This window comes from Triticum aestivum, chromosome 1B (assembly GCF_018294505.1).
Source record: "Triticum aestivum cultivar Chinese Spring chromosome 1B, IWGSC CS RefSeq v2.1, whole genome shotgun sequence".
NCBI lineage: Eukaryota > Viridiplantae > Streptophyta > Magnoliopsida > Poales > Poaceae > Triticum > Triticum aestivum.
The window spans coordinates 648,264,558-648,276,985 of record NC_057795.1 but is presented as its reverse complement, the minus strand read 5'-3'; the positions used below and the strand labels follow the sequence as shown (position 1 = coordinate 648,276,985).

At 43.2% G+C, this 12,428-nt stretch overlaps 1 protein-coding gene and 1 long non-coding RNA gene across 7 annotated transcripts; both read left to right on the top strand.

Annotated features, from left to right (window-relative positions):
• Positions 1-279: 279 nt before the first annotated feature.
• On the top strand, positions 280-5,023 carry LOC123145190 (uncharacterized). Of its 6 annotated transcripts, none has more exons than XR_006472164.1 (10): positions 280-472; positions 561-831; positions 1,074-1,339; positions 1,452-1,661; positions 1,749-1,943; positions 2,044-2,094; positions 2,179-2,330; positions 2,442-2,749; positions 3,389-3,547; positions 4,712-5,023. It is a non-coding gene; the product is annotated as an uncharacterized lncRNA (long non-coding RNA). The 6 variants fall into 6 exon arrangements; XR_006472163.1 differs by having other exon boundaries at positions 1,452-1,670; positions 2,199-2,330; XR_006472160.1 differs by having other exon boundaries at positions 1,452-1,670.
• A 4,050-nt stretch (positions 5,024-9,073) lies between these two features.
• LOC123145181 (50S ribosomal protein L21, mitochondrial) lies at positions 9,074-12,096 on the top strand. Its single transcript, XM_044564530.1, has 5 exons — positions 9,074-9,542; positions 9,646-9,726; positions 10,466-10,567; positions 11,401-11,475; positions 11,571-12,096. The coding sequence occupies exons 1-5, from the start codon at positions 9,126-9,128 to the stop codon at positions 11,670-11,672; spliced, it is 777 nt and encodes a 258-aa protein (XP_044420465.1). The 5' UTR covers positions 9,074-9,125; the 3' UTR covers positions 11,673-12,096.
• The last annotated feature ends 332 nt before the right edge of the window (positions 12,097-12,428 follow it).

Here is a 12,428-nt window from a genome sequence, read left to right as displayed (position 1 = left end):
AGTTTGAATACGTGTGAGCTGTATAAGGATTTTAACCAGGACATGGAGTAACTGGTCCCGAGCACATATGCTCGGGATATCATGTGCGTTCGCTGCGCGTGGGGATCTGGGCCAACACTTTATATGGAGAGTTTAGAAACGCTGATAAATGCCAACTGTTGTGGAATACGTATGTGCCAGGCCTGGTTTGTGGGCCAGGTTAGGGGCGTGGGCGTAGTGATTTCTGGACGACGTCTGACGCTGACGGGCTGATCCGTGGCCCAGGTTCGAGTCTTTCGGTCTGATCCGTGGCTCCGATAAGTCGCTTTCCGTCAAAGCGAGTCAGCCTCGAATTGAATGCATGCCGAGACCCGAGAGTCTTCTTCTCCAACGCGGCCGCCATTCAGGTACTGTAACTCGCAAGGGAGAGGTCGAGGGAGTGGGAGAACAGGCGGCGGACACGCATCAGAGTTCCTCATGCAGCAATCAGGAGGTAAGTCGACCGAGCATTGTTTTTTTTCCGCCTTAGCTTGAAGACCGGAGCTCAGGAGGCTGATGTTTATTCACTTCATCTGCCACAGATCGACTCTGATTGAAGAGGTTGGGGAGAGTCTGGTGCCGGGAGGTACGCCGGCGGATGGTTCCAGGCGAACGTTGGTGGTGGTGGCGCTGCCGGAGGGCACAGGTGTTAGCGGCGAAGAGCGGATCTGCAGGGCGTCTGGACCACCGGCAATGGGCAGAGATGGTCGAATCTGTAGCGCGGCTCAAGCAGCAGTAGGTAGAAGGGACAGTTCGCCTCTGACTTCTGAGCTGTCGACGGAGAAGATGAATCCCCAGGCTTTGGAATAAGAGGTGAGGGAAACTGAATTAAAATTGAGATGTGCCGTGAAAAATTTCAGTAACTTATTTTTAGCTGTGTACAGTAGTGCAGTGTTGATTGAATTTGGTGGCAGTAGTCCATGGTGTAATATTAATTAGTGTTAAAGCTTGATGTTTTGAACGGTCAATATAATCTAGTAGGTATGTAGTTAGAACTGCAATTTCATGGGCAATGAATCAAACTGGTTGACAGAAACATTTGTAATCCCTTTCAGGCTGAGATTGGTACTGCTGCTCCTAGCAGGACCCCTTGCCCAACTCGCGTTAGCACATTTGAGAAGGAAGTAGAGGTGTTCGTATAAAACCCGACTGAAAATGTTATCACTCTGACGATGGGTACTACTTTTGACTCGCTGGGTGAAGCACAAAATCTCTACAACTTGTATTCTTTGGAGAAGGGGCTTGGGATTATGTATGGTATAAAAGCCAACTCAATGTTGAGAGCACGAAGTGTATTCAAGAAATTGTCTGCAAATGCTCGGTAAGGAACAACATGACCTGTACGAGTCAGTATATTGTCATCCATTGAATTCGATGTAGTTTATGTGAAGACTGAAGAGGCATAATTTTGGAGAGATGTATTACGTGTGCAGGGAAAGCTGGCATGGAGAACACGGTCATGTCATTGCGGATGCCAGCGTGGATATGAAAATTGTTTGCAGTCACGGAAAATGGCAGCAGGTTTGATGGTGTACACTTTATGCAGTAAAAAGTTGAGGAGACAGATCATGAGAAGAATGAGAATTTAGGGCAGGAGATTGTGGCCACCACTGAGAAAGAAGTAGGGACAGAACCATTGGATGGTACGAATGGTACGTCAATTTCATTGTGTTATATGTTTGTCATGGACAAAAAAATTGGATGTACTAAAATGAAGAATTAGTTTGCAGTGAGATCTGAAGCTCGTGAAAGAGGAAATTGTGCGCATCAGTAAATGAAAGACCATCAGCCAGGGCTGGTCCAATAATTGGTCGGCGTAGCACCGCTGAAGAGCGTGGGAAGAAGATACTTCAGGAGGAGTCAGGGATGGAATCTTCCGACAGTGATGAATACGGGGAACATGGCACGGTATCTCCGTAGGCAAGGTTAGCAAAAATGATCATTCTGTGCTTGGCGTAATTGGTGTTGTTCAGTTATGTTGCATTTGAATCAGTTGTTTATTTGTCATCGGGTATGCCATTGCAGCGAAACGCATGACCATAGAGGAGGTGGGGATCCAAATTATGAATCCTGGAGGTAGGCGCGTGTATAGTGTGTGTCTCAAATTACCTTTGACAAATGTTGATTCCTTCGTAAGAATTTTTTTTATCTAACTTGAAGGGGCCCGGGGCCCCGGGCAGTACGAACATCAGCGCCTACAACTGTTAGTGTGAACAGGGGAGATGCGCCTACAACTGTTAGTGTGAACAGGGGAGATGCAGACGTGAATAATGTTGTACCACTTGTTCAGGACAAAAGATAACAATTGCCAGGTTAGATAATATGTGCTCCTTCAAAAATGTTCTGCAATTAGAGTATTTGTTATTGCAATGTTAATGCATGATCATAAATGGTAACACGTCTAAGGGGTGTGTTTCCGCTAGGTGATGCTGGTTTACTGGATGCTGTTCTGGAGGAGATCAACGCGATGCATGTTCGTGCCTAAGATAGTGGTCTGCCAGATCCACTCTGATTGAGGAGGTTGGGGAGAGTCTAGTGTTGGAAGAGTCGCTGGCTCATGGCACCAGGCACACAGTGGTCGAGGTGACGCTGCAGGAGGCCACGGGTGTGAGCGCCAAAGGGCGGATCTGCGGCGCAGCTGAAGCGGCGACAGTGACAAGGGGCAGCTCGCCTCCGACTTCCGAGCTGTCGACGGGAAGATTAATCCCCAGGCTCCTGGTTGGAACAAGAGGTCAGTGATAACATTAAATTCAGCATTCATGGGAACATTTTCAGTACAATATTTCCATGCTTTGTAAGGTCATATAGTTTGGTTGAATTTTTGGGTGAAGTACTCCATGGCGCAAGACGACTTGGTGTGTAAATTGTCTTTTCTGAATTGAAGTTAAATTCAGCATTGCTATGAGGATTTACAGTAGTATATTTTCATGCTTTCTAAGGTCAGACACCTTTGGTTAAATTTCTGCGGGGAGTACTCCATGGTGTGACAGGAATTAGTATGCAAACTGACCATTCTGAACTAAAGTTAAATTCAACATTGCTATGAATTTTTACAGTACCATTTTCATGCTTTGTAAGGTCATACAGTTTGGTTGAATTTTTGGACGCAGTCCTTCCGGAGCTTACTGGACGATTATGATATATCCCGACGAAGAAAGTCTTCGGCCGTGCGCAGGCTTAGCACACCAGTTTTGTCCATCCTCGTTGTAGACTTTATGAATCGGACCGCCTCTCACTTGATGCCCCTAATATTGCGGTCACCGCATAGGATCCCAAACCCTTGTGAACATCCTTTGCCCAAAATTTAAGAATTTTGTTCTCGGCTAGAACAATTGCGCAGCGAGTAGTGCTGACCTTGCTCATTGTGTAGGCACTGAGCTTCAAATTAAGCTTGTGCAGCATTGGAAGCTGTCCAAGGGAATCACCGGGGACCGAGCCAAAGCCTTGCAGGGACTTTCCTCTTCTCCCTCCCCAATCCCGCCGATGCTCTCTTCAGTCCCTGCTCTGCCTCCTCCTCTTCTTCTCCCAGGTAAGCAACTGCACCAACCAAATCGCCGAGATCAGATCAGATAAGATGAGATGTACATGCACTGGGGTTAGATGTAGATAGATCCACGGTCCTGTCAGCTCTTTACCAAATGCATGCACTGCTGTACCAGTAGTATTTTGGAATTCATGTACACTATTACTTGTTTTCTGAGAAAAGAAGCCTTGTTGTGCGTATAAATAATACCTCCAGAAATGGTTGTCCAATTTTCAGAGGATATTTGCAGTTTGGTGCCAGCTAGCTAGCTTAGTTCATATGCTTTTATTTGTTCAGTACAAGAACGGTAGTTACTTTCGGTAGCTGTTTGGTTTGAATTTAGTTTGCACCGCCAGATGAAACTACTAATGGTGAGTAAAAACAAATAAGAAAAACATGGGACTCATCTTAATTAGGAGACACATATAAACTAGAGATGTCCTACAAAGTCCAAGTGTGATGCGCTCTAATTAAACTCATGGTTAGGTATTGCTAACTGACCATAGATTGTATAGCTGTTTGGTTTCAATTTAGTTTGCACCGCCTGCTTTGATTGTCTCTGCAGATTCCAGAACTGCGAAATAGGCAATTAGATTTCTCCAGTGCTCTCTTTCTTTAGCAAATTTACTATAGGCACACATATTGTTCTGTTTCGCAAATACGCCATGCCATGCTACAGTGTTTTATATCTGTTTACTATAGCATTCACACCATATATAAGTACAAATTTGTCTGCATTTTCTCACATTGTTCATGTATCAGGATGACACCAAATAAGATGCTTGCAATAGTTTGTCAAAATACAGCTCTGTATAGCAGAGATAGCACCACCAGCTAAACACCTTTCGTAGGGAGTTCTCATCTGAATCTTTTGATTTTATTTGATGCATTCTGGAACCTATAGTTGAATGAGGCTAGAAGTGGCATATGGCATGTTAGAATAAATCAATTTTGTTTGATAGTTGACACTGTAGTTTATGTTCTATTTGCAGTGGGTTTGGAGATATGAACCATGATAGTGTACATTATTGCTGGCTTGTTGTACACTCTAGCATGCTCCTATTATAGTTTTGGAAAGCTATGATATTTACTTTCTAATTATGTTACCCATTTCTTGTTAGTTTTAATCAAATTTTCTATTTTTACTGAGATGTTTTTATTTAATTTCAGTCTAGTTGTTAAGAAAGTCTTGAAGGTTGTTAAGAAAGCCCGAAGAGTCTTGTCGTGATTATTCCGGCGGAGATGATGATTCAAACAAGTTGTGAAGCTGTTGTTGGAGAAATGTCACTGTGAAGCTCATCATTTTGTTCTGTTTTATCAATGTTTGCTGGGACATGTCGATCATTTCCCTCCTGCATGAGGTCGAACTAATCTTTGTCCCGAAACTCGCGCACCTTGCACTCTGCTTCTCAACTTTCAACTGTCGAGCAATGATTTGTGTTACTCATGTGTTTAATTATGAATAGTACTATTTGCCGTATATATCTGCTGTAATGTTAAATCCTGAGCAGTGCAACCTTTACTCAGCACCCATATGATTCTGCTGCTATTTGAGGTTGATTGCCTGAGTATGCAGCTTAAATACATAGCATATTCCACGGTAGCCAGTTATATATTAGATGGAATTTGTCATAATCTCACATCAGAGCTTGTGGGTGGTGCAGGCTAGTCTCATACTGTCCAGCAACATGTCCACTTAATTACATCCTGAATTCCACCAACCCCTATGCTTGTGACAAGCCATCGCTTGAATTCGTCAAAAGACTGGATAACTTCTAAGGCATGCTTAACAGAGGTACACCTTAAAAGAGATGGGTACATCCAAAGCCGTCAGGCAAAGTGAATTGAGCTTAGTACTACCGTGATGCTAATTACTCGCCCCTCCCAAAATAAGTGGCTCGACTTACTAACTTTGGTACAAAGTCAGAGACACTTATTTTTAGACAGAGGGAGTACATGATAATGCAAACTACTCATGTGACGCGGCAGTCGTATTTTATTACTAGAACCCATGATTACAGAAGAGTAGACACAAACAAAAGCACCACCAGGACTGATGACAAAGGCTAAGGCGTACTTCTAAATGTGAAAGCAAATTACATTGGTCCGTAATACATTTGGGACAACACTGTCAGCTCACGCTAATTAGCTAAAGGGTGTCTAAGTCTAACTGCTCTGCTGCCTGGCGAGATCTCTGGTGGAGGGACGAAGCTGAATGCACGATTAGAGGCTGCTGCAATCCGTACGGGTGGGAGAGGCCATGGCGAATCAGTTCCGGCAGGTACGTGTCGCTGGATCTCATGAATGAACAAAGTCCAGCCTGCGGACGTGGGGCAAAACAGGGTAAATTTATGAGCGGAGCACAGATGAGCGGGAGTATCTTCCCAGGCTGCAAGGAAGAAGCTGCGGAAGTCATGGCCGCCGATCTAGTTTCTTGCGACGTTGTTGGAGAGGAGACGAGCAGGAAAGATCTGGAAGAGGATGGGTGATCGATGAGAGATGGAGTGGGTGGGGTGGATGGCTGCCGTTAGTGGGACCAGGCCTGAGCCGTGGCCCATAACTTGCACGCGCGCCTGTGCCGGTTAGCGTGGGACGGCGACCGTGGCTGTAAGTGCGGTAGATAGGTGGGACCTGGAGAATACACGGGGTGTTGCGAATCTTGGAGCCAACTAACGAATGAGATATGCAGTGCATCTGAGCTCGAGCTCAGAATAGCACTTTCGTTTTAACCAGTCATATAAACATTCGGTGTTGCCGTGTCTTTTGCACCTGACACACACAGTAAATGGCATGCAAGGCAGGGGAGGGCATTGAACCGAGGCATGGGCTCTCACGCATTAAACCAGCGAGCTGCCAACCCTCACACATCCTTGACTTTCGGCATCTAGTCGTTGTAGCTCCAGAATTTGTACTCATTGGCCAACAAAACACATTACCACTTTGTCACTTTACTTGTTTATGAAGATTACTAAACCTGAAATTGTACTGTTGTGCGGAATGATTTGTCCATGTACTATGCGGTATAATTTGTTTATTATAATAAATGTTTTGGTATTTGTACTATGAAGATTACCGAACAAAAAATCAGTTATTTCTCAACTAAACTTATCATCTTAAAGTTACTAAAAACAGTTCAGTACTATTCAGATTACTGTTCCTCATAATATGTTTATTATAATGCTGCCGGCTTAGTTTCACATTAGGTAATCTATTAATTAATTTCAGCACTAATGAATTAATTAAACATTTTCTAGTGCCATGTTTTCCTCATATAAAAAGCTTCCTGAAGAAATTATCATCGGATTTTTTTAGTAATTATGAAAAGATAAAACTTCCTGGCGAGGGGACCAGTGGCGCGCTAGGTTTTCCGAGTCGCCACCTCATGGAGAGGGGCACAAGGGGATGTTTCCAAGACAGGACTTTGCGATATCTCACACAAGGTTACTTCTGATACAACACACATAGTGTCTCGTTAGTATTCACTTCAGTGATCTAAGCAGCTCATACACCACACTTGCACTTAAACTATTGTTATTTACTGCTTCACTAGCCTAACAGAGAACAGAACATTATCTGGCGAAACTCCACCGATTAAATGGTGCAGATGCATGCTATTGGTGAATCAAACTCCACCTCACCGACATTTCACACCAGCCATCTTAAATGGTCTCATCAAGATACTGTCTTTCCCCAACCCAGCAACATAGAGAAGTTAATGAATAAAGGTTTGGTCATACTATCCAATTCGTTTAAGATGCCCAGCCACCAACTAATATACACGTATTTGCCGAATTAACCTACCATGGCGTTCAGGTATTCATTTAATCACTATATTAAGTGTTAATCTCACATCATGCATGGACTGCCGAGATTTCATCCTCGCGCGGCACCATGTCCCAAAAATCCGCGTCCGAAATGAAAGTCTCTATATTAGTTGGACGTATTCTGCACACATCAGAAACAAAAACTTTGTTATACCTTATGAGTGATGGCACTCTAAGTAGAATATGTATGATAATGACTGAAGTTTGACCCATTTCTTGGTTCGTATCAGTGTAACAAGTTAATGATGTGTCATTATGTAACTCGGTAAAGTTTAACCATACGTGAAGGTAAATGATTAATCAAAAGGTCCACAAGCATACCACTCAAGCAGGGACATAACTTGACTACCTTCTCAATAATGATGCTCTTTCTTTACCGCTGTTACGCCATCTCTTCTTCAGCCGCGTGGCAAACTCTCGTCAAAACAATAGCTCCTGGTGAATATAGATAGGGTTTAAATTTATCTATCTAAACTGATTTTATTTTTATTTTTATAGATGTCAAAATATCGAGGAGAATAATTTAATTTTTTTTGTGAAACAATTTGAGAATACTTTTTTGGCTTATGAAACAATTTGAAACAATATGAAACATTTTATGTGAAACAATATGACGAAAATTCTTTTTTGGCTTATGAAACAATTTGAAACAATATGAAACATTTTTTGTGAAACAATATGACGAAAATTCTTTTTTGTCTTATGAAACAATTTGAGAATACTTTTTTGGCTTATGAAACAATTTGATATTTTTTCCTCAAATTGTTTCATATTGTTTCATAAGCCAAAAAGATTTCCTCAAATTATTTTATAAAAATGTTTAAACCATTCTCCTCAATATTTTAACATTTATAAAAATAAAAAAATCAATTTTGATAAATAAATTTAAACCCTATCTATATTCACCAGGAGCTATCAAATACAAATGTAAATGTGTGGTTTTCCAAAAATTATGAAAATTTATATGTGGCTTGTTAATATTGCTAGTAATTTATGCAAAAAGTTTCAACACAAACCAGATTCATTTGATAGCTAGAATAAATAGAAAAGAACAATCATAGTAAAAAAATAACAGAAAAGAACAACTAAAACCAAATACAGAAAAAGAAAAATGGCCACATGCACCTATTCGGCCCACCAAAGGCCGATCGGCTTCCAGTCGGCCCGCAGCATGGCTTGCTGCGGGCCGACTGGAAGCCAATCGGCCTGCGGTGGGCCAACTAGGCTCAGTCAGCCTGCAGCGGGCTGATGGTGTATTATTTTTAAAAATAAAAATATCGACGTAATATTTATGCAAATTATTAAAAAAATGTATTATTTGAAAAAATTAGCCCCTTCCTCGCCGACTCTCCTTTAGCCGAGAGGTAGCCACAGAGAACTGAGAATACACACATAACATGTAAATTTTTGTTCCGGGCTACATATTTCTCTCCATTTTCAACTTATGCCAGGAATTTCAATTCAAAACCGAACGACAAATCGGCCCTATAGCAAAATCGTTCGTTTTTTTTTTTTGAGGGAAGCAAAATCGTTCGTTGCAAAGCGTATCCCTATCTCCCCCAACAGTACGTCTTCGCCTCTGGATTACGCAGAACCTCATGTAACCGTTTTCCCCGCGGCCACAGTGAGCAGGCCCCACCGGCAGTGTCGCTCCCTTCCCTTAAACCCTCGTCAAAACCGCTTGGCAAAATAAACATTTCCATTTCTACCCTCCCCTCCCCTCCTCGCCTCCTCCCTCCGCCGCCGCCGCCGCCGTAGCCATGGCGACGCGGCGATGCCTCCTCCGCCTCCTCACGCGCGGCCTCGCCCCGCACGCCCCGCAGCCCCTCGCCCCGGCCTCGATCGCGGCCCGGACCCTGACCTCCCTGCCCCGGCCCCTCGCCCCCCGCGCCGCCGCCGCCGCCTCGCTCCGGCTCTCCCCCCCGCGCTGCCACTTCGCGACCCGCTCGTCCGACGACGAGGGGGACGACGAGGAGCACTACGAGGACGAGGAGGACGGGAGCGGGGACGAGTGGGGGGAGGGCGACGAGGAGACGCCCGCCGCGAAGCCGCCCAGCGGGAAGACGGAGGAGGAGAAGCTGGCGGAGGCGAACGAGATCGGGTACAAGGTGGTTGGGCCGCTCGGCGCCGACGAGAAGCCCTTCAAGCCCTACGAGCCCATCTTCGCCGTCGTCCAGGTCTGCCCCCCTCCGGCCCGAATCTTCTTCCGTTTTGCGCTTCGGTTCGGCTCTGGGCGTGGATCTGGTTGGTGATCTGGGTGCGCGTTGCTTGTTCATGCAGATTGGTTCGCATCAGTTCAAGGTGAGCAACGGCGACTCCATCTTCACGGAGAGGCTCAAGTTCTGCGATGTGAATGACAAGGTAATGTGACACATGGGCGGAACGAGCTATTTCGATTGAATGTTGTTTCCTCAATTCAAGCTGCAACCTATGACAAAGACGAATAGGGTAGCCGCTATGTTTACAAGCTCTCAAGTTGTAGTATGCAGGCTTATCTTCTGTTCATTTGCTGATGGGTTATATCACTATGGTCAAACCTCAAATTCTGAGCTGATAAGAGAATTTAGTCTTGGTATTGTGTGCCCATTGTTATCTCGGGATATCCCATAGCACTTTGGTCCGCTTGCTTTTGACCTATGTATGTTGGGAACTGGAAACTTAAGAGTATTGGTTCAAATTAGTCGTTCAATCAAGTATGAAAACTTTTATATTCATCTTTCGTCATGGAAGCTGCTTAAGGGGTTGCTGTATAATGTACCAACAATTGAATTTTAAGCTTGCTGAAGTGTATGGAGTATGGACTTGTTGAAAACATGAATTGTTGTGGTTGACAGGTTGAGTAGGACTATCATGAGGGGCCTTCTTATTTTAGTTGCATTAGTGTCATGAGCACAACTCCTCACCGTTACCATACTTTTGTTAAACCCACCATTTTTCAAACCAAGATGATGGAACAACTGCAGTGAACCAGTGACTAGTTGATACAATTCTTGTAATGATTCCAGTAGCAAACATAGTTCTCTGCTTGCTTGTGCTTCTCATTCCATAGGTAATTTTTGAATTTTTCTGATGCTGTTGTTATTTGAATCACTTGGTGCAGTTAGTTTTAAATCGAGTTCTTATGCTTGGCTCACAAGCTCAAACAATAATTGGGAGGCCAACTCTTACTGATGCTACTGTTCATGCTGTCGTCGAAGAGCATGTAAGGATGACACTTCTTTGATCTATCTTTTTTTCTGTCATGTTCATTAGAATGGAAATGAAGTCCATGGAATGGTTTATGAACTCTGTTTCTTGGAGCAAGTTCGTAAGTGTGTCTGATTAAATGTTACGACTGCATTCTACAAACTAGGCACTAGGCAATATGTACACAGATTTCAGCTTTATCTGAATATCCTTGTCTTAACATATTGCATGGCAGTCTTCTTATTCTCTGCCTATTTACTGATCTGATCACTGCATTTGAAAGCTGATGTACTAGTCTATTCTGCTACAATCATTAAGACTGGCAATGTGCCCAATAACAGGATTGTTTACACTAAAAAATCTAAATTCTTTTATGTATCCCATTACACCCCCTTGGTTACGTCACCATTAACTGCTGATATTAACATGCTAGTGTTGCAAAGTCCAATTGGATGTCTGTTCAACCTATATACCAATATGGACCCTTTTTGGTCCCTCTTTTAGGACCTGAACTAATTCATTGGGCACCACATTGGATTGCATTGACCCCCCAAACTATTATAACAGAAATGACATGCTTATTACAAGTTAATGGAAAATATCTAGTGGTTCGCCCTCCTACCTCTGCTACCTTTTCATTTTACTGGCATTATGTGCTAAAACATGTATAGCAACACTGATAAGAAGGACGAGTGTCTATGCCCCAACCTTTACTGTTGCAGTCTTGCAGTTGGTACATATACTTTCTATAATTACTCAACCAGAGCCCGGTTTTGGTATTACTAGGGTCTTATTGTAAATATATTACTGCACAATTCTGAGGTCATTTCTCTTGACAATCTTTCTTAGGCTCTAGATGCAAAAGTTATTATATTCAAGAAGAAAAGGAGGAAAAATTACCGCCGAACAAGGGGACACCGTCAGGTATTTCATACCGTTTCAGTTCTCAGTCAATACATGACATTATGGACATTATCCTCTCGATATGTTCTTCTTACTGTCTGCTGTGACAATTCCAGGAATTGACAAAGCTGAGGATAACCAACATCGAAGGAATAGACAAGTCCTTCATTCAACAAGAAGGAACAGATAAGCCAGAGAGTGCCGCTGTTGCTGCTTAAATTAAGAAGATGAATCAAGGAAGGTTGCTGTTTTGTGTTCATGTCGACAATACCAAGCGATCCTTGATGCTGGTGTTGGACATTCCTCGATCAATTCTCGATACGTGTCTGTTGCTTTTGTTCTCATTAACTAATTCAAAGATTGAGTCGAAGCTGAAGGCCCTGTCTCTGTATCGTCATCTTAACGCACAAGCCTCTCGAGCTATGCCTCTCATGTAATCAGCTCCAGTGTCTTGATAAGTTTAGAATCTGGATACCCTGGTGTGGATCAGCTCCTGTAGTTTATAGAGCTACACTGATTTTCCAATTTTTTTTTGTTTCCTTCACCATATGCTGTTGAATGTGTTCTGATACACATCCCTGCCATGTCCACTGTCTGCTCTTCAATGCATAAATAATGAAACTGAAATGTTTAGTTTCCACCTGGTCCGAGATCTCGCGCCGTCTGGGCTTCTGCAGATGTAACTGAAATGTTGTGTTTGTAGTCATGCATCATTTTGACAATCTGGTCTTTCACAAACAATGCACTGTTAGTGCTTATCCTTATACTTACCAAAGGCGTTTTCTAGTAACCGAAAGCGGGCGAGTTATCCATTCATTCACTCACCAAAGTTGATGCATTGCTAGAGCTTATCCTTTATACTTACCAAAGGCATTTTTTTACCAGTAATCTGATCATGGTTACTCCACCAGGAGTTATCCATTCACTCAACAAAGTTGAGCATCATTCCACAGTAGAGAGTAGATCCGTTTTGA

What these genes read in the sequence shown, in the direction of transcription:
- LOC123145181 (XM_044564530.1), top strand. Translation starts at nt 9,126, where the DNA reads ATGGCGACGCGGCGATGCCTCCTCCGCCTCCTCACGCGCGGCCTCGCC. An exon ending in TCTGCGATGTGAATGACAAG is followed by an intron (nt 9,727 to 10,465) that starts GTAATGTGACAC and finishes CACTTGGTGCAG; the next exon opens with TTAGTTTTAAATCGAGTTCT. An exon ending in GAACAAGGGGACACCGTCAG is followed by an intron (nt 11,476 to 11,570) that starts GTATTTCATACC and finishes TGACAATTCCAG; the next exon opens with GAATTGACAAAGCTGAGGAT.